This window comes from Chiloscyllium plagiosum, unplaced genomic scaffold, assembly GCF_037043375.1.
Source record: "Chiloscyllium plagiosum isolate Xiang-an unplaced genomic scaffold, Cpla_swu_hap1 HiC_scaffold_18, whole genome shotgun sequence".
NCBI lineage: Eukaryota > Metazoa > Chordata > Chondrichthyes > Orectolobiformes > Hemiscylliidae > Chiloscyllium > Chiloscyllium plagiosum.
This window is the reverse complement of record NW_028270156.1, coordinates 70,328,234-70,347,827: the sequence shown is the minus strand read 5'-3', so window position 1 is coordinate 70,347,827 and position 19,594 is coordinate 70,328,234. Positions and strand designations below refer to the sequence as shown.

The 19,594-nt window shown below is 42.3% G+C and overlaps 1 protein-coding gene across 1 annotated transcript in view; it reads right to left on the bottom strand.

Moving 5' to 3' along the window:
- Positions 1-19,594, bottom strand: part of LOC122557967 (inactive serine protease PAMR1) — a 155,576-nt gene that overhangs the window by 97,693 nt on the left and 38,289 nt on the right. Inside the window, exon 4 of the mRNA XM_043706264.2 lies at positions 1,009-1,123. Within this exon, the coding sequence (XP_043562199.2) occupies positions 1,009-1,123 (115 nt within the window). The remainder of the gene's footprint in view (positions 1-1,008; positions 1,124-19,594) is intronic.

Here is a 19,594-nt window from a genome sequence, read left to right as displayed (position 1 = left end):
ACTCTGAGCAACAACTTTCTGTGACAGACAGATACACGAGCAGTATTTCCCATGATAAAGGGACAGGCTCCTTATGTACTACTTTGAGTTCAGCAGCAAGCCCACTGGTTTCATTCCTAAGTTGTCAGCAGGCTCTTCGATGCCACTTCCCATATAAAAGTAGGGCTGTTTGCATGCCTGTACTGAACTCAGTTTATAAACCAGTGAAGAGTTTAGTGATGAAGTGCTGCAATACTCAGTCACTCTCCATTTGTTCATCAAGTCCACTAACACAGCAAAAGAAACTTGCATTTATTTGGCATCTTCAAATTGGTAAAGCATCACAAAGTGCTTTGGAGAATGTTGTCAAACAAAATTTGGCATATTAGGAGAGGAGACCAAAATCTTGGTAAAGGAGCTTTGATAGTGTCTTAAAAGAGTGGAGGGGAGGGGGGGATATAGAAACAGATAGTGAAGTAGGGAATTCCAGAGTTTCGGGTCAAAGCAGCTGCAGACAGTTTCCAATGTCGGGAGCAATTTAAAGCATGAATGCACAAGAGGTCAGAATTAAAAAATAGTAAGTAGCCCAGAGAGGAGGTTACTGAGATAGAGAGAGGCAAGACCATAGAGTGATTTTAAAGCAAGGTTAAGAATTATAATTTAAGTATTAAATGTTCAGATTTTAAAACCCTGTCAGCAACTTCCAAAGCTTTGAATTAATTGGAAACTGGCAGCATTTGTTTCAAACAGAAGGTGGCACTAATTGTTCATTCATTAAATAGGTCCCTTGTAGTTCGAGATAGCTATATAGATCAGAATATTTTATACCTGATATGATCAATTCGTGTACCACAAGCTGTGCTTTTGATCCAGGATACTGATATATCAGAATTTAACTGTTATCTCAGCCAAAGACATCTCACAGTTTCAAACAAATCAACCTATCTGCCTCAAAGCTAAACCACGATAATGTCAAATATAACAGAAAAAAAATCTACAACTACACATAACAAGCCAAACTACGCTTACCGTAATTCAATAGTAAAACTGGAATTCACTGACACTGTCCATTCACAATGAGAGTTGCTGGGATATCCTTCCAGAACAATTTGCCCTCTTGAAGCATTTATAACCGCCCCACATTCTGGAAATAAAAAGAACATTGTTACAATCCCTGTAGAGACTGATAACCTTTCAAAAGAGATGTGATTTTCCTAATGACTAATGGAAAGAATTACGAGACAAGTTTTCCTATTTTAAGACTTTAGGGTTAAGATTAGGGTTAGTTGAAACTTTATTGCTGGAACAGCACAGCAGGTCAGGCAGCATCCAGGGAACAGGAGATTCAACGTTTCGGGCACAGGCCCTTCTTCAGGAATGAGCAGAGAGTGTTCAGCAGGAGGAGATAAAAGGTAGGGAGGAGGGACTTGGAGGAGGGGCGTTGGAAATGTGATAGGTGGAAAGAGGTCAAGGTGAGGGTGATAGGTCGGAGTAGGATGGAGGCGGAGAGGTCAAGAAGAAGACTGCAGGTCAGGAAGGCGGTGCCGGGCTGGAGGGATTCGGCTGAGACAAGGTGGGGGGAGGGGGGATGAAGAAACTGGTGAAGTCCAAGTTCATCCCCTGTGGTTGGAGGGTTCCCAGTCGGAAGATAAGACGCTCCTCCTCCGACCGTCGCATTGTTGTGGTTTGGCGATGGATGAGTCCAATGACCTGCATATCCTCGGTGGAGTGGGAGGGGGAGTTGAAATGCTGTGCTACAGGGTGGTTGGGTTGGTTCGTCCGGGTGGCCCAGAGGTGCTCTCTGAATCGCTCCGCAAGTAGGCGGCCTGTCTCCCCAATATAGAGGAGGCCACACCGGCTGCAGCGGATGCAATAGATGATGTGGGTGGAGGTGCAGGTGAATCTGTGGCGGATATGGAAGTTTCCTTTGGGGCCTTGGAGAGAAGTGAGGGGGGAGGTGTGGGCGCAAGTGTTGCACCTCCTGCGGTTGCAAGGGAAGGTGCCGGGAGTGGAGGTTGGGTCGGTGGGGGGTGTGGATCTGACAAGGGAGTCGCGGAGGGAGTGGTCTCTACGGAAAGCTGATAGGGGAGGGGAGGGAAATATATCCTTGGTGCTGGGGTCTGTTTGGAGGTGGCGGAAGTGACGGCGGATGATGCGCTGTACATGGAGATTGGTGGGGTGGTAGGTGAGGACCAGTGGGGTTCTGTCCTGGTGGCGGTTGGAGGGGCGGGGCTCAAGGGCGGAGGAGCGGGAAGTGGAGGAGATGCGGTGGAGGGCACCGTCGACCACGTCGGGGGGGAAATTGCGGTCCTTGAAGAAGGAGGCCATCTGTGTTGTACGTATTTTGAACTGGTCCTCCTGGGAGCAGATGCGGCGGAGACGAAGGAATTGGGAGAATGGGATGGCGTTTTTACAGGGGGCAGGATGGGAGGAGGTGTAGTCCAGGTAGCTGTGGGAGTCGGTTGGTTTGTAGTAGATGTCCGTGTTGATTCGGTCGCCTGAGATAGAAACAGAAAGGTCTAGGAAGGGGAGGGAGGAGTCCGAGACTGTCCAGGTGAATTTGAGGTCGGGGTGGAAGGTGTTAGTGTAGTGGATGAACTGTTCAACCTCCTCGTGGGAGCACGAGGTAGCGCCGATACAGTCATCAATGTAGCGAAGGAAAAGATGGGGGGGTGGGGCCAGTGTAGTTGCAGAAGATGGATTGTTCCACATACCCTACGAAGAGGCAGGCATAGCTGGGGCCCATGCGGGTGCCCATGGCTACTCCTTTTGTTTGGAGAAAGTGGGAGGATTGGAAAGAAAAGTTGTTCAGGGTGAGGACCAGTTCGGTCAGTCGAAGGAGGGTGTCGGTGGAAGGGTACTGGGTGGTACGGCGGGAAAGGAAGAAGCGGAGTGCTTTGAGTCCTTCGTGATGGGGGATGGAGGTGTACAGGGAGGAGGTGTAGTCCAGGTAGCTGTGGGAGTCGGTTGGTTTGTAGTAGATGTCCGTGTTGATTCGGTCGCCTGAGATAGAAACAGAAAGGTCTAGGAAGGGGAGGGAGGAGTCCGAGACTGTCCAGGAACTCTCCCTGTACACCTCCATCCCCCATCACGAAGGACTCAAAGCACTCCGCTTCTTCCTTTCCCGCCGTATCCCTGTACACCTCCATCCCCCATCACGAAGGACTCAAAGCACTCCGCTTCTTCCTTTCCCGCCGTACCACCCAGTACCCTTCCACCGACACCCTCCTTCGAGGGAGTAGAGACCACTCCCTCCGCGACTCCCTTGTCAGATCCACACCCCCCACCGACCCAACCTCCACTCCCGGCACCTTCCCTTGCAACCGCAGGAGGTGCAACACTTGCGCCCACACCTCCCCCCTCACTTCTCTCCAAGGCCCCAAAGGAAACTTCCATATCCGCCACAGATTCACCTGCACCTCCACCCACATCATCTACTGCATCCGCTGCAGCCGGTGTGGCCTCCTCTATATTGGGGAGACAGGCCGCCTACTTGCGGAGCGATTCAGAGAGCACCTCTGGGCCACCCGGACGAACCAACCCAACCACCCTGTAGCACAGCATTTCAACTCCCCCTCCCACTCCACCGAGGATATGCAGGTCATTGGACTCATCCATCGCCAAACCACAACAACGCGACGGTCGGAGGAGGAGCGTCTTATCTTCCGACTGGGAACCCTCCAACCACAGGGGATGAACTTGGACTTCACCAGTTTCTTCATCCCCCCTCCCCCCACCTTGTCTCAGCCGAATCCCTCCAGCCCGACACCGCCTTCCTGACCTGCAGTCTTCTTCTTGACCTCTCCGCCTCCATCCTACTCCGACCTATCACCCTCACCTTGACCTCTTTCCACCTATCACATTTCCAACGCCCCTCCTCCAAGTCCCTCCTCCCTACCTTTTATCTCCTCCTGCTGAACACTCTCTGCTCATTCCTGAAGAAGGGCCTGTGCCCGAAACGTCGAATCTCCTGTTCCCTGGATGCTGCCTGACCTGCTGTGCTGTTCCAGCAATAAAGTTTCAACTTTGATCTCCAGCATCTGCAGACCTCACTTTCTCCTTAAGATTAGGGTTAACCCTATCACATATCAAACCACAAATAATACTTCAGCCAAGAATCTCACAAAACAAAAGGAATCACAATCATGTACAATATAAACTACTCCGCAATCTCACTGACACACAATTCCTAAATTCTCCTACTAATTTCACCAACACATTTTCAGAGAGGTTGAAGCTTAAGAGGGTGGGTACATTTAGACAGGATGCTGTCTGCATGTCCAGATCCTCTCACTACAAATATCCTCAGGATTCTCCACCCAAACCAGCAGGCTCTATGACAGAGCAGGTACTCTCCATCCTAGCAGCTGAACCCAGGACTGCATTGAGATGTAGAGGAAGGAATAAATGCTCTGAAGGAACATAGGTAGCATGAGTGACACCACTGTAATCAAAATTTCACATCTGGAAATGTATATGCACTTTCAATCATGTTTGATCAATTGTCATTTTAGGCTTTGAATCTTGTTACCTAGCTAGCATATCAGTGTAAAGCAGCTTCCTCAAAGTTATATTGGCAAAGTGTTGCTTATGTCTGGAAGCATTCTGAATAGCAGCAAAATTTAGCCATTGTTGAATCTTTGCGCTCATGATGTAGAGGTGCCAGTATTGGACTGGGGTAGACAAAATCAGAAGTTACTTGACACAAGGTTATAGTCCAACAGGTCTATTTGAGATCATAAGCTTTCACCTTTACCTGATGAAGGAGCAATGCTCTGAAACTTAGTGATTTCAAATAAACCTGATGGACTAAAGCCTGGTGTTATGTGACTTCTGTCTTTATGCTCATAATTACAGACAAGACGTTGCATTTTAGATACCTGAGACCAATAGTAATGTTAAAGTCTTGAAATAGATCCTTGCCTCCACTCATATTCTACACTTAGCCATAGTGTCACAGAGTCATACAGCAGGGAAACAGACCCTTCAATCCAACCAGTAGGTATCATACTAATGTAACATGGTACTGGACAACAACATGTTCATTTTATTGGCTATTCAGTGTTAGCATCCACGACAAGCAGCATGGCTTTCTATCAGGTCAGAAATGCTGGGAGCCTGTAAGTTCTCCCAGCAGCGATGAATTAAAAAATCAAAGATGTTGTGAGCTTCCAAGTAAGCACAAAGTCAGTGAATGCTAAGGAAAGCTAAGATCCATTAGCTACATCCTGTGCAGACACACAAAATGGGCATATGTGACTGTGTACATAGAGACCTATCTGGAACATTACAGTGCAAGGTGTCAATGAGTTCCAAAGTGCAGTGGTGAAATTGTGAACTGTATTATGAGTTAGTCCAAGATTGGCTATAGTGATTACGTGCTGAGGCTGTTTTGTGGATGCCAACTTTCGTAGATCAAAGCTAGTGGCAGTCACTACCCATGCAATGTGCAGTGGGATATTGGTGATTGTACCTGAAGATGGAGACACAGAAAAGCATATGGCGAGCTGTATCTGCCAGTTAACCATTTGGACTCTCAAGTAGAGATTTGACGCTGTCTAGTTTCTCAGCAGGTCATTGGTGAATTGTGAGCTGTGTAAAATGAAGCAAGACTCACCTATATTGACATGAAAATAAAGTGCTTGCTGCTATCAAGATTTGGAATTCACTGCTGATACTAAGGAGAAAAATCAGACATTTACCCTCGACATTGAGAATCAGGTTTCTCGTTCTCGAACAATGCTCCCGCATTTCTCACCGTTGCACGAGCAACTCCAGGGCTAGGAGAATTACATTCATCTTTCACACTTCATGGTCCCTGTTCCCTACATCCTATCTCACTGTTTATCACTCACAGTTACACTATGGGCCCAAATATTCGTACAACCAGAGAAACATTTCAACAGCAGTGTGTGGAGTTGACCCTGTCTCCACCTGCCAGTCTGACACCCACCATACAACACTTCCTCATTGCTAGATTTAACTCCACAACTCCCACTGACTCCAATCTATGCTAAGTAATCCAACACTTACCTGGCACCCTAACCCTTTAAAAAACTGCAACCCCAACCCCATATTTAGCTTACACACTCATAGATTCACAGAGTCATAGAGATGTACAGCTTGGAAACAGACCCTTCGGTCCAACTCATCCATGCCGACCAGATATCCTAACCTAATCTAGTCCCATTTGCCAGCACTTGGCCTATATCCCTCCAATGGGCAAAAGTGAGGACTGCAGATGCTGGAAATCAGAATCTAGATTAGAGTGGTGCTGGAAACGCACAGCAGGTCAGGCAGCATCTGAGGAGCGGGAAAATCGATGTTTCAGGCAAAAGCTCTTCATCATATCCTTCCAATTCCTATTCACATACCCATCCAGATGCCTTTTAAATGTTGCAATTGTACAAGCTTCCACCACTTTCTTTGGCAGCTCATTCCAAACACACACCACCCTTTGCATGAAAATGTTGCCCCACTTTTATCTTTACCCTCTCACCCTAAACCTATACCCTCTAGATTGCCCCACCCCAGGGAAAAGACTTTGTCTATTTATCCTATCCATGCCCTCATGACTTTGTAAATCTCTATAAGGTCACCCCTCAGCCTCTGATGCTCCTGGGAAAACAGGCCCAGCCTATTTAGCCTCTCCCTATAGCTCAAATCCTCCAACCCTGGCAACATCCTTGTAAATCTTTTCTGAACCCTTTCAAGTTTCATAACATCCTTCTGATAGGAAGGAGACCAGAATTGCACGCAATATTCTAAAAGCAACCTAATCAATGTCCTGTAAAGCTGCAACATGACCTCCCAACTCCTGTACTCAATACTCTGACCAATAAAGGAAAGCATACCAAAAGCCTTCTTCACTATCCTATCTACCTGAGACTCCACTTTTAAGGAACTGTGAACCTGCACTCCAAGGTCTCTTTGTTCAGCAACACTCCCGAGGACCTTACCATTAATTGTATAAGTCCTGCTATGACTTAACTTTCCAAAATGCAGCATCTCACATTTATCTAAATTAAACTCCATCTGCTATTTTTTAATCCATTGGCCCATTTGATCAAAATCCCACTGTACTCTGAGGTAATCTTCTTCACTATCCACTAGACTTCCAATTTTGGTGTCATCTACAAATTTACTAACTATACTTCCTATGTTCACATCCAAACCATTTATACAGTGGAACCAGCACCGATTCTTGTGGTACACCACTGGTCACAGGCCTCCAGTCTGAAAAGCAACCCTTCAGCACCACCCTCTGTCTTCCACCTTCAAGCCAGTTCTGTATCCAAATGGCTAGTTCTCCCTGTATTCCATGAGATCTAACCTTGTTAACCAGTCTCACATGGGGAACTTTGTCGAATGCCTTACTGAAGTCCACATAGATCACATCCACCGCTCTGTCATCATTAATTCTCTTTGTTACTTCTTCAAAAAACTCAATCAAGTTCATGAGATATGATTTCCCATGCACAAAGCCATGCTGACTATCCCTAGTCTGTCCTTGCCTTTCCAAATACATGTAAATCCTGTGCCTCAAGGTTCTCTCCAACAACTTGCCCACCACTGATGTCAGGCTTACCAGTCCATAGTTCCCTGGGTTTTCCTTACCAGATTTCTTAAATAGTGGTACCATGTTAGCCAACCTCCAGTCTTCCAGCACCTCACCTGTGACTATCGATAATACAAATATCTCAGCAAGGGGCCCAAAAATCACTTCCCTAGTTTCCTACAGAGTTCTAGGGTGCACCTGATCAGGTCCTGGGGATTTATCCACTTTTATGCTTTTAAGACATCCAGCATATCCTTCTCTGTAATATGAACATTTTTCAAGATGTCACCATCTATTTCCCCACATTCTATATCTTCCATGTCCTTCTCCAGTGTAAACACTGATGCAAAATACTCATTTAGCATCTCCCCCATCTCCTGCGGTTCCACACATAGGCTGCCTTGCTGATCTTTGAGGGGCCCTATTCTATCCCTAGTTACCCTTTTGTCTTTAATGTATTTATAAAAACCATTTGTAATATCCTTAACCCTATTTGCCAAAGCTTTCTCTCTTTATGCCCTCCTGATTTCCCTCTAAAGTATACTCCTACTGCCTTTATACTCTTCTCAGGATTCTCTTGATCTCTCCTGTTTACAACTAACATACGCTTCCTTTTTTTTCTTAACAAAACCTCAATTTCTCTGGTCATCCAGCATTTCCTATACCTACCAGCCTTTTCTTTCACCCTAACAGGAATACCTTCACCCTTTCACAGTAGCTTATAAGAGGCTCACTGAGCTGCTGCACATTTAATATAGTACACTGACTTCTGCAGAACGGGCTATGAATTCAATGCCAATTCTCTTCAGGACTGTAGTTTGTGGACAGATTCTTAACAGGAGGGCCTTGTTCAGGAATTTCCAGCACTGAAGCCATCTAACGTTAAGTGGATAAGTTTTAATCCAATCATGGATTAAAATATATTCTGATAGGACTATGTAAGTCATTGTTGCACATTCCCCATTTCTGTTTCAGTACTTTCATGATACCCCTTTTGATTTTGAACATTTGGCTCTTTACTCATTTGTAGCAGGCACTGTTTCTACTTCTAAGAATTTGTGGTGAGACCAGATTAGCTCACTGCTGTGTGTGGTTATATTTCATTAGCATTTATTCTGGAGATCTTAACTCCATGGAGAATATTGATTGATCTCAGGAGAAACAGTAAACATTGACCAAGTTTAGGAGAACCATACAAAAAATAATATGGTTCCTGATAGTTCCTGATAAAGGGCTTATGCCCGAAACGTCAATTCTCCTACTCCTTGGATGCTGCCTGACCTGCTCTGCTTTTCTAGCACCACACTCTTGACTCTGATCTCCAACATCTGCAGTCCTCACTTTCTCCTAGTATGGTTACTATGGCTGAATAAACTGTTTAAGGTTACTACACAAAGGGAGGTCTGACACACAGCATCACAATCTCTACCTAGGTAGGACAAGGAGGCGAGCCCTAACTTCACACCACCCAGAACAGGGAACAGACTCCACCATCAACAATCTGATCCCACAAGCCATTCAGCTAAGTGGATACCAAATGAATCCAAATTCCTGTGGCAACATACACTTCTCACTATTATATTTTAACCTGGAGTGATGGATATTGATGGCAGAGACTTCAAATCTTTTTCTATGACAAGGCTGCCCAGGAATTTTACTTGCTTTTACTACCTGTCATTGATATATATTAGCAGGACTTACTTACAAACTGATGCTCAATTTGATTTGTTGTCTAATGACACACCTTCCTTGGACATCAAATCCTGATGTGTCACTTGAAACTGGAGTTTCAGTGGCAGAGGCAGTGATGCTGCATATTTCAAGACAATTCTTCACTGTAGCCGTTTTGAGACAAATACACTGTAGCTTGGCTGGCATCCCATTACCAATAACCCTTTATTAACAAATGCATTGTCCTGAGTCAGACATTCAAGCTTCCAATATCCCTGACATTCATCCTTTTATGTCAGCCAGGGCTCAGAGACTGGATCTGATTAACAGTCCCAGTCAGGGAACTCATATTCTATGAGATCCAGCTGGCTGACCTTGTTACAAATACCACAGTTATCAGATAAACATAAACTTGAGTCCATATACTGAGGCAAATAATGTTCATATGGTTACTTGGAATTAATAAATTGTAGAAACAGTTATGAGGAACAAAATATTTGAGATCAGAGTTACTGGGAAGAAATAAACTTCAACACAGTTACTGGGGATGAAAAAAATTACAGGACAGATTCTGGGGGACAATTATGCTATAGCACTTTTATTGGGGACACATGAACTCAACTGTACTTACACAGCATTACAGCATAATAGATAATAGTAAAGGAACAGCCCATTCAGCCTAACTAATATTTAAGTTCTATTTGAGCCTCCTCAATCTTTCCTAATTCTATCACAAAATTTACTGACATTCTACCCTCACTGTTAGCTTGATGTTCCACACCACATGTATTGATTATTGCAAAGTTTGTGAAGGTTTGTAGCTCAGGTTGAGGTTTAGGGTGTAGGATGTGGCTGCCAGACTACTAAGACCTCTCGGAATCCTAGTAGCACACAAACCCACCAACACTCTCAAACAAAAATTAACAAACTTAAAAGACCCAGTACAACCCATGGACAAAACCAATGTCATCTACAAAATTCCATGCAAGGACTGCCACAAACACTACGTAGGATAAACAGGAAGAAAGTTAGCCACCAGGATACACAAACACCAGCTAGCTACAAAAAGACACGACCCTCTCCCCCTCGTAGCCCTACGCACAGATGAAAAAAACCACCATTTCGACTGGGACAACACATCTATCCTGGGACCGGCTAAACAAAGACATGCCAGAGAATTCCTAGTGGCCTGGCACTCCAACCACAACGCCATAAACAAACACATAGATCTAGATACCATTTATCAACCCTTCAGAAAACAAACAGGAAATGACATCACCACAAACCCCAGGAACCCCCATCCAGGACAAACATATAAATAGAAAGCAGGAGACAACAGCTTCGCTTCACTTGGAGGTAGCCACTGATGATGTTACCTAGCCAGGTAATGAAACGTCTGGATATTAAACCTACAGCTCAGCGAGCAAACCTACACCCTAAATGTATTGATTAATTCAGCCATGTCACTCAATAGGCTTCATCTCACTATTTCTCAACATCTAGCTCAACCTCCCATTCCCCATTTCACCACCACACTCCCCATTGCTTCACACTACTTGTCTTTGGTCCTCACTATATTTTTAATTATTTCTCATTTCAACTTACCATTTTGATCTGTCATCACAATTTCATTTTCAATGTTTCTCACACTATCTCACCACTTCTGACAACTCATCTTTGTTTTCTCCTGTCTTTTCAAAGCTTCCCACTGTCCTCACTATTTCAGATTTTCCATCCCATAATATCTCAGCAATCAAGAAATGTTTCAATCTTTCTGATTCCTCTTCTCATTATTTCTCATAATCACTTTTATTGTTTCTCACCATCCATCTTGTTGTGAATCATACATCTCATTAAAAGCAATTTTCTCTGTCTTGGAGGTGACATGAGTAGGGATGGGAAAGGTACAAAATACAGTGAGAATGAAAAATTAGATTCCAGACATCAAAAGTGTTCCCAGTTTTCCCCTTAAGTCATAAATGGGGACTTCAGCTCACCATTGATCAGTGATTATCCTATTTCTATATATTCATTTCAATTTAAATAGAGATCAGAGAGCTCAAATTCCTGACAGATAAATCAGAGTGTATAATGTTATTGTAGCTTGCTGAATATTTGACACAGCCACCTTGCAAAAGCTTCTTCTGCACATGCCCGTACATGCAGAATGGCCACCGTCCTCTTCAACATTCATTCACGCAAGTCTGCATCATTGAATTACCAGCCTCACCACATCACCTTCCATACTCTGGGATCAATTCACACACCACTTTAAGCCCTTAAACATTTTACTTTGGAGGTCAGGGACACCTATAACATGTATGCTTCTGCTAGGTTGCTTTGTATCCAGGCACAGACAGACACACTTCATGTATCTGCACAGATTAGATCATTTTCTAAGCACTCCTTTACTTTACTGCTTACTTGGAGGCTGTCAGTCTTTGCTTTCTTAAGGCACACATAGGTGAGGGCAAACTTGTGATGATGAGGAGCACTGAACAGTCAACTAATCAGTCAGAGAGGTAGAGTCTCCATGCAGCACCTTACTTTGTGGGGCTGGAGTTGGGTGCTGGGTGTGGGGGTGGAGGGGGGCAGGCACAGACCAAGTAGGTATTTGGAGCAGGGGTGAAGGAAGAAGACATCAGGCAGATGGGATAAAAGATGGAATAGGGTCTGAGGGCAGCAGGCTGCCAGGTCTAAGTTGGTGCGTGTGCATGTGTATGTGTGGAGTTGGATGACAGGTATCAAGTTCAACATGTGCACAGGGTCTTGGGTCCACAGGTGAGGTGTATAGCAGACGATTTGTCAACGCTATGAGGACAAGGGGGATGGGGAGAGTGTTATTATTATTATAGACAATAGGTGCAGGAGTAGGCCATTCTGCCTTTCGAGCCTGCACCACCATTCAATATGATCATGGCTGATCATCCTTAATCAGTATCCTGTTCCTGCCTTATCTCCATAACCCTTGATTCCACTATCCTTGAGAGCTCTATCCAACTCTTTCTTAAATGAATCCAGAGACTAGGCCTCCACTGCCCTCTGGGGCAGAGCATTCCACACAGCCACCACTCTCTGGGTGAAGACGTTTCTTCTCATCTCTGTCCTAAATGGTCTACCCCGTATTTTTAAGCTGTGTCCTCTGGTTCGGCACTCACCCATCAGCGGAAACATGTTTCCTGCCTCCAGAGTGTCCAATCCTTTCATAATCTTATATGTCTCAATCAGATCCCCTCTCAGATCAGGGTGATCATGCCAATGTAGTGGGAGATTTTAAGTCTGGGATGGAGGCTCAGGCTAACTGGGGAGGGTGGGAGGTGGCAAGTTGCAGAACGCACTATCTCACTGTTCATCTCACTTTTCCAAACACTCTCCATTTTACTGTTTCCTACACCTCACCTCTGTTTCCCATGGCCCAACACACTTTGCTACACACATTTCATCTGTTCCAAACCCCTTATGCTTCTCACTATCCATCTCACTGTTTCCCAACCCTCAGACTCACAGCAGTCTATAGTGCAGAAAAAGGCCCTTTGGCCCATCAAATCTGCAACAGTTAAAAGCAGCCACTTAACTATTCTAATCCCATTTTCCAGCAATTGGCCATAACCTGTATGCCTTGATTTCGCAAATGTAAATCTAAATACTTCTTAAATGTTATGAGGGTTTCTATCTCTATCACTCTTACAAGAAATCAGTTTCAGATTCCCACCACCCTGTGGGGTGAAAAACAATTTCCTCAGATTCCTCAGATTTCCTTAAATCTTTGCTCCTAGTTTTTGACCCCTTCAAAGGAAAGGTTTCTTCATGTCTATCCTCAGTCCCTCAATTTTATACATCTCAATCATGTCCCCCCATGTCTCCCTGTACCCATTTCACTGCTGCGTACTCTTCTCGTATACACTTCTCATTGTTCCTGCTTCATACTATCCTTCTCACAGTTTCGGTGCTCATGCCTTTCCTTCAATTTTAAATGTTCAGTCTTCAAGTAAGACTGCCAATTAATTGTTTTTTTTAGAGATGGAGTGAAACCCAATTAGCTCGCTGCTGTGTCCTGTTACATTTCATTAATATTTATTCTTGAGAGCTCAACTCAATGGAATAAAGAGATTGATCACAGTAAACATTAGCCAAGTTTACAGGAAACCAAATAAACTGTGACATGGTTATTGCGGATGCATAAACAGTAGCAGAAGACAAATAAATTGCACACAGATTCTCGGTGCAAATAAATTTTACTACAAGCTTGATGGATAAATAGGTTTGGGGATGAATTAATTCACGTTTGATGACTAGTTATAAAGAATGTGCAACACAGCTTTGGGGAAGAGATTAAGTGCTGTACCTTTTACTGCTGCCAAATTAGATTTACTTAGAATTATCAAAAATGTACAGTGCAGAACCATCCCATTTGACCCAAGCATTCTTTGCTGACATTTATGTTCCACTCAAGACTTTGCTTTTTCTTCCAGTAATACTCATGTAAGATTTGACTCGATTAGCTCACTGATGCATATGATTATATTTCAATACTATGTAATCCTGGAGAGCTAGGGTCAGTGGGGAAATGCGATTGTTCACAGGAGAAACTAGCTAAATTTAACAAAAAACAAAGAAACTGTAGTGGTTACTAGCAACAGATAAACTATGGGACACTCAATAGGGAAAAATAAATTATACCATAGTTAGGAGGGAGAAATAAATGAAGCCAAGTTACAAAGAACAAATAAATTGTAGCAGACTGGAGACAAATTACCTTGAGTACAGATGCCAGGAACAAATAAATTTGAGAACAAAGTACAACTTGCGATTTTTGAGAAGATTTGTAGCTCAGGTTGAGTTTCTGGTTGTAAGTTTGTTCGTTGAGCTGGAAGGTTTGTTTTCAGACATTCTGTCACCATACTAGGTAACATCATCAGGGAGCCACCAGTGAAGCGCTGGTGTTATGTCCAGCTTTCCATTTATGTGTCTTGGTTTCTTATGGTGGGTGATATATGTATCAATTATGGTATGATATGTATCAAATACGTAACAAGTACAATGCATGAACATTGAGAATTCTAAAGATTCACAAACTTTTTGAATGAAGTAATTTCTCCTTACCTCAATCCCAAATAATCACACTTGTGTTCTAATATTCCTCAAAAACTGGAACTCTCAGCATCAAGCCTATGAAGTCTATTGCAGAATCTTGTATGTGACAATAAGATCACTTTTCATTCTCCTAAGCTTCACAGAATATAGAACTAATTTACTCAACCTCTCAACATAGTACAAACCACTTAACCAAGGGAACAACTTAGTGAACCTTTGTTGTGTCACCTCCATTGCAAGTATATTACCCTTCCTTAAACATGGATACCAAAAATATAAGTTGTATTCTAGATGTAGTCTTACCAAAGCCCAGTATATTGTAGCAATACTTGCTTATCCCTGTCCTCTAATCTCTTGCAACAAGGACCAAATGCCATCATCCTTCCAGTGTTTGCTATACCTGCTAGAAATGTGATTGGATCAAAGAAAAGGAAACAAAGTGGGTGAGCCTTGTCTGAAATGAAAAGATCAAGATATGGGAAAACATCACCTCCCATGATTCGGAGACTTCTTAAATATTTCCTTTAAAATAGGACTTTCTGGTGCATTATTTCAGCAACCTTTGAATAAATAAACTGGCATTTCTCAAGACAAAATTAACCCAGAAATTAATCATTCAGTATGTATTACATGAACTGCAGCAGTTCAAGAAGGCAGTCACCACTCGCAACTAGGGACAAGCAATAAATGCTGGCCAGGCATTGACATCCATATTCCAAAAGTGAATTTTAAAAATTACAAATAGTTGCTTAGTAGTGCAGAACTTGAGCATTGCTGGAAAAAGGCATACTTTGTTGAGGTTTGTTCTCTTACACTTATCAGAACATTACACAATTGCAATTCCTCACATGCAGTAAAGATGTTGGTTTTCCCCTTGAATTGGTATTCTTCTGAATTGTATTGATGAATCGAAGATGATATATGTATTTAAATATTACTGAAAAAGGAATATGTTATTACCACTGATTGACAATGAACCACAAAGTGAAAGAATTTTTAACAGTAATTCTTCAAGCTGAACAAATTCCTGTACAATCATTTGTTGGGCCAAATGGCCTGCTTCCAAATTGTAGGGATTCTATGATTCTAAGTGCCTAATGTAGTCAGTACATAATACTTCAAACATCCTTCCCTTTCAAGTTACTTTAAATATAATTAGTAATATACCAACCATATTTAGAACTCATCCCAAGAACTTCCAATTCTACCTTTCTACATACACAAAGCATCAGGAATTTAGCTGTAAACTAGACTGACCTTCTCTCCACTGTTCCTCGCCTCTTCTCTAAACTCTCCCTCACCTTTTAAGTCTAACTTACCACCTTCTCACCAATGTTATTCCAATCCCAAGGTTAGTGCATCATCACTCCATTTACTGATGCCCCTACAAATACTGTCCATTTCTCTCCTATACTATGCTTGCTGCTAACAGACTCTATTGTACTTCATTGGAAAGAAACATTCTGTGATTTGAAGAGCAGCAGGGAGGTGTATTTGTCTCAGCACTAGAGTATGTGTAAAATATAAAAATAATAAAATGGAAGTGGTAAAGAAAAGTCACATTCTTAACCTGCATACTAACTTTGAGTTTCTTGTATGAACACACAAGCCTCTCAGAGGATCAACATTTATAAATTTCATATCTTGCAGATAAATTCTGTTTTTCTACTTTTTAAAATTCATTTATATCTTGGTTTTCTATTCTAACGCTCAAAGTGAGTAAGTTCCCTATATTGTACTCTAACCGCCATCTTGCGCTGACTTATTTAACCTAGATATCATCTTTGCAGTCTTTCACTGTATCATCCCCATAGCTTACTTATCTTTCCACCTAGCTTTGTGCCATCAGCCCACATAGATGAAGAAACAGAGACTACTGTATTTTAATTACTGATTTGTAATTTCTAAATAGCTGAGGACCTAACACCGCTTGTCGTACTTCACTAATTTCCACCTATCAACTTAAAAACGCTCTATTTGTATCTTTGCATTTTGTCTATTAACCAATCTATTATCCAAGCTAATTTATTACCTCCACTTCTATGAGCCTATTGACCTCTTATGTGGGTCCTTATAGAATGCAGTTTGGAAATACTACTGCTGCTGGTTCCCCTTCATCTATCCTACTGGTCACATCCTGAAAAGACGTTAATAATTTTGTCAATCACAAGCTCCATTCTATAAACCATATTGCTCGTCTAAACATACAAACTTTTCTAAATGGATTGTTAATGTTTCCTTAATAATAGACTTCAGCATTTTTCAAATGAGTGATGTTAGACTAACTGGCCTGTTCTTCCTTGTTTTTCCTCTCTTGTTTCTTGAATATGTTTTAAGTGTCAATTCTAACTTCTGATGGTATAACTTCCAAATCCGAGGAATTTTGGAAAACCATAGCTAGCACATCCACCAACTCTGCAGCTATTCATTTTTCAATCCTAGGTTTTCATGTAGGCCATCAAATTTGTCAGATTTTAGTCCCTTAACTCTCTCTAGTACTTCATCTCCGTTGATATTATCTACCTTAATGTCCTAATATTTTTAGACATGAAGTTACTCTCTATTCTGGTAAGAAATTTCTATAGCGAAAACAAGCAAAATGGGCCAGATTTTCTCAGAAATGAAGGTGGAGATTCTGTTGTCCTTAGTAAATGACAGCTGGGACCTGATCAATTTCTATTAATTCAATTTTCACTCATAGGGGAAAGAGATAGTCACAGAGATAGTGGATGTGCGAACTATGATTTTCCAAAATTCTTTAAATTTGGAAATTTTTCCATCCAATTAGAAGGTGGAAAATTACATACAGCTATTCAAGGAACAAGAGAGAAAATCAAGGAACGATAGGCTAGTTAGTTTAACATCAGCCATTTCAAAAATGTCAAAATCTATTATCAAGGAAACCTTAATCCATTTAGAAAAGTTTGCAGGATTACATAAGCAATATATTTTATAAAAGGGAACTTGTGATTGACAAAATTATTAATGAAACTTCTAAATTATAACTTGTTTGGGCCATTTAAATTTGTTCCACCTTGGGCGATTGTACGTGTGGAGTATGCACATTCTCCCCATGTCTGCATGGGTTTCCTCTGGGTGTTTCGGTTTCTTCCCACAGTCCAAGGATGTGCAGGATTAGGTGGATTCCCCACGGGAGATGCTGGGTTACAGGGATATGGTAGGGGGCTGGGTCAGGGTGGGAATGCTCTTCAAAGCGTCGATGTGGACTTGATGAGCTGAATGGCCTGTTTCCACACTGTAGGGATTCAATGAAGTACATGCAGTGTGCATTTCATGTCATAACGGTAAAGGTATTTAGGGATAAATCACAAGTAGAAAAGATATGCTGCTGTCAAGTTATTTAAATGTCTTGCCCTTCACAACCTGAGAAATCATGTCTGCATGAAAAAAAAATCAACAGTTTCAATAATTGACATAACATTTATTGCTTTTGTTATGGTGCTGAAAGTGGATTACTTTGTGAAATAATCTCAAGGGTCTCAGGCAAAGTTAACAATAATTTATTTTGCCAACATATTGGCAGAACATAAACCAGAGAATTCCCAAAGATAGAACTCTGACTTCAGCAAGAAATCTGAGGTATTTATAATTTGGAGGCACCAGTGTTGGACTGGGGTGTACAAATGTAAAAATCACACAACACCAGGTTATAGTCCAACACCTTTATTCAGAAGCACTAGCTTTCTGAGCGCTGCTCCTTCATCAGGTGGTTGTGGAGTATAAGATCATAAGACACAGAATTTATAGCAAAAATTTACAGTGTGATGTAACTGAAATTATATATTGAAAAAAACGTGGATTGTTTGTTAAGTCTCTCATCTTGTAAAAGGACCATGTTGGTTTCAGTTCTTTCATATGTAAATCCCAGAACTTTTTTAAAGTTACATTCTCAAGTGAACTTTAACAATAGGTGCCATTTTGGCCCAAATAATGCATTGAAGGTGTGAAGTACCCTGTGTGAGGCTGTCTATGCTCCAATGTTCAGACTGATTCCATTTCTAAAAAAAAGGGATTCACAGAACCTTACATGGATTCAAGCAGTTTTTGAGCAAAATAAAATGAAATTCCATAAGTACAAGCTCACCCCACAAACTTATATCCGTGTGTGTATGCATGTACTTGTGTGTGAGAGGGGATATGAGTTCTGTGTGAGAGTATGTGAATGTGTGAGAGTGGGGTAAAGTGGTATAAGTCTATGAGAGGGTGTGTGTGTGTGTGGGTGATAGTGTGGGAATGTATGTGTGAGCATATGAGAGAGAGCTTGTGTATGAGAGAAAGTCTGCATGAGGGCATGGGTCTGTAGGAGAGTGTGTGCGTCTGGAAGAGTGTGTGTGTGTCAGTCTGTAGGAGTGTGCATGTGTGTGTCTGTAGGAGTGTCTGTGTCTGTGCGTATGCACACACATAGACACTACTACAGACAGACATACACATCTATAGACAGACATACACAGACAGACAGACACACACTCCTTTAAACCCATACACTCATGCAGAACTTCTCTCATACATAAGCTCTCTCACACGCTCACATGTACGCTCCCACACTCACACACCTTCTCACAGACTTATACCGCTTTACACTCACACTCATACACACACACACACTCTGTCACAGACATCCAAACCCTCCACGCGCGTGCGCACACACACACACACGTCTGTGGGTGAATTTGTACTGACTGAACACTGGGGCACAGACAGCCTCACACAGGGTACCTCACACCTCCAATGCATTACCTGGGCTGACATGGCACCTTATTCTTAGAGTTCACTTGAAAATGTAACTTTAAAAAAGTTCTAGGATTTACATATGAAAGAACTGAAACCAACTTGGTCATTCTAAAAGAGGGCTTATGCCCGAAACGTCGATTCTCCTGTTCCCTGGATTCTGCCTGACCTGCTGCGCTTTTCCAGCAACACATTTCCATTCTAAAAGACAATAGACTTAACAAACAATCCAGGTCTTTTTCAATATATAATTTCAGTTACATCAGACTGTAAATGTTTGCAATAAATTCTGTGTCTTACGATCTTATACTCCACAACCACCTGATGAAGGAGCAGTGCTCTGAAAGCTAGTGCTTCCAAATAAACCTGTTGGACTATAACCTGGTGTTGTGTGATTTTTAACTCGGTATTTATACACTGGAAATGATGCAGACAGTACATTGTTAGGCAAACACCTTGTTTATCACACATTCTAAAATGACAAAAGTGCCTAACATCTGCTCCCAGCCATTCCCCTTTCTTCTTTTAGAGCCTGCGCTTTTT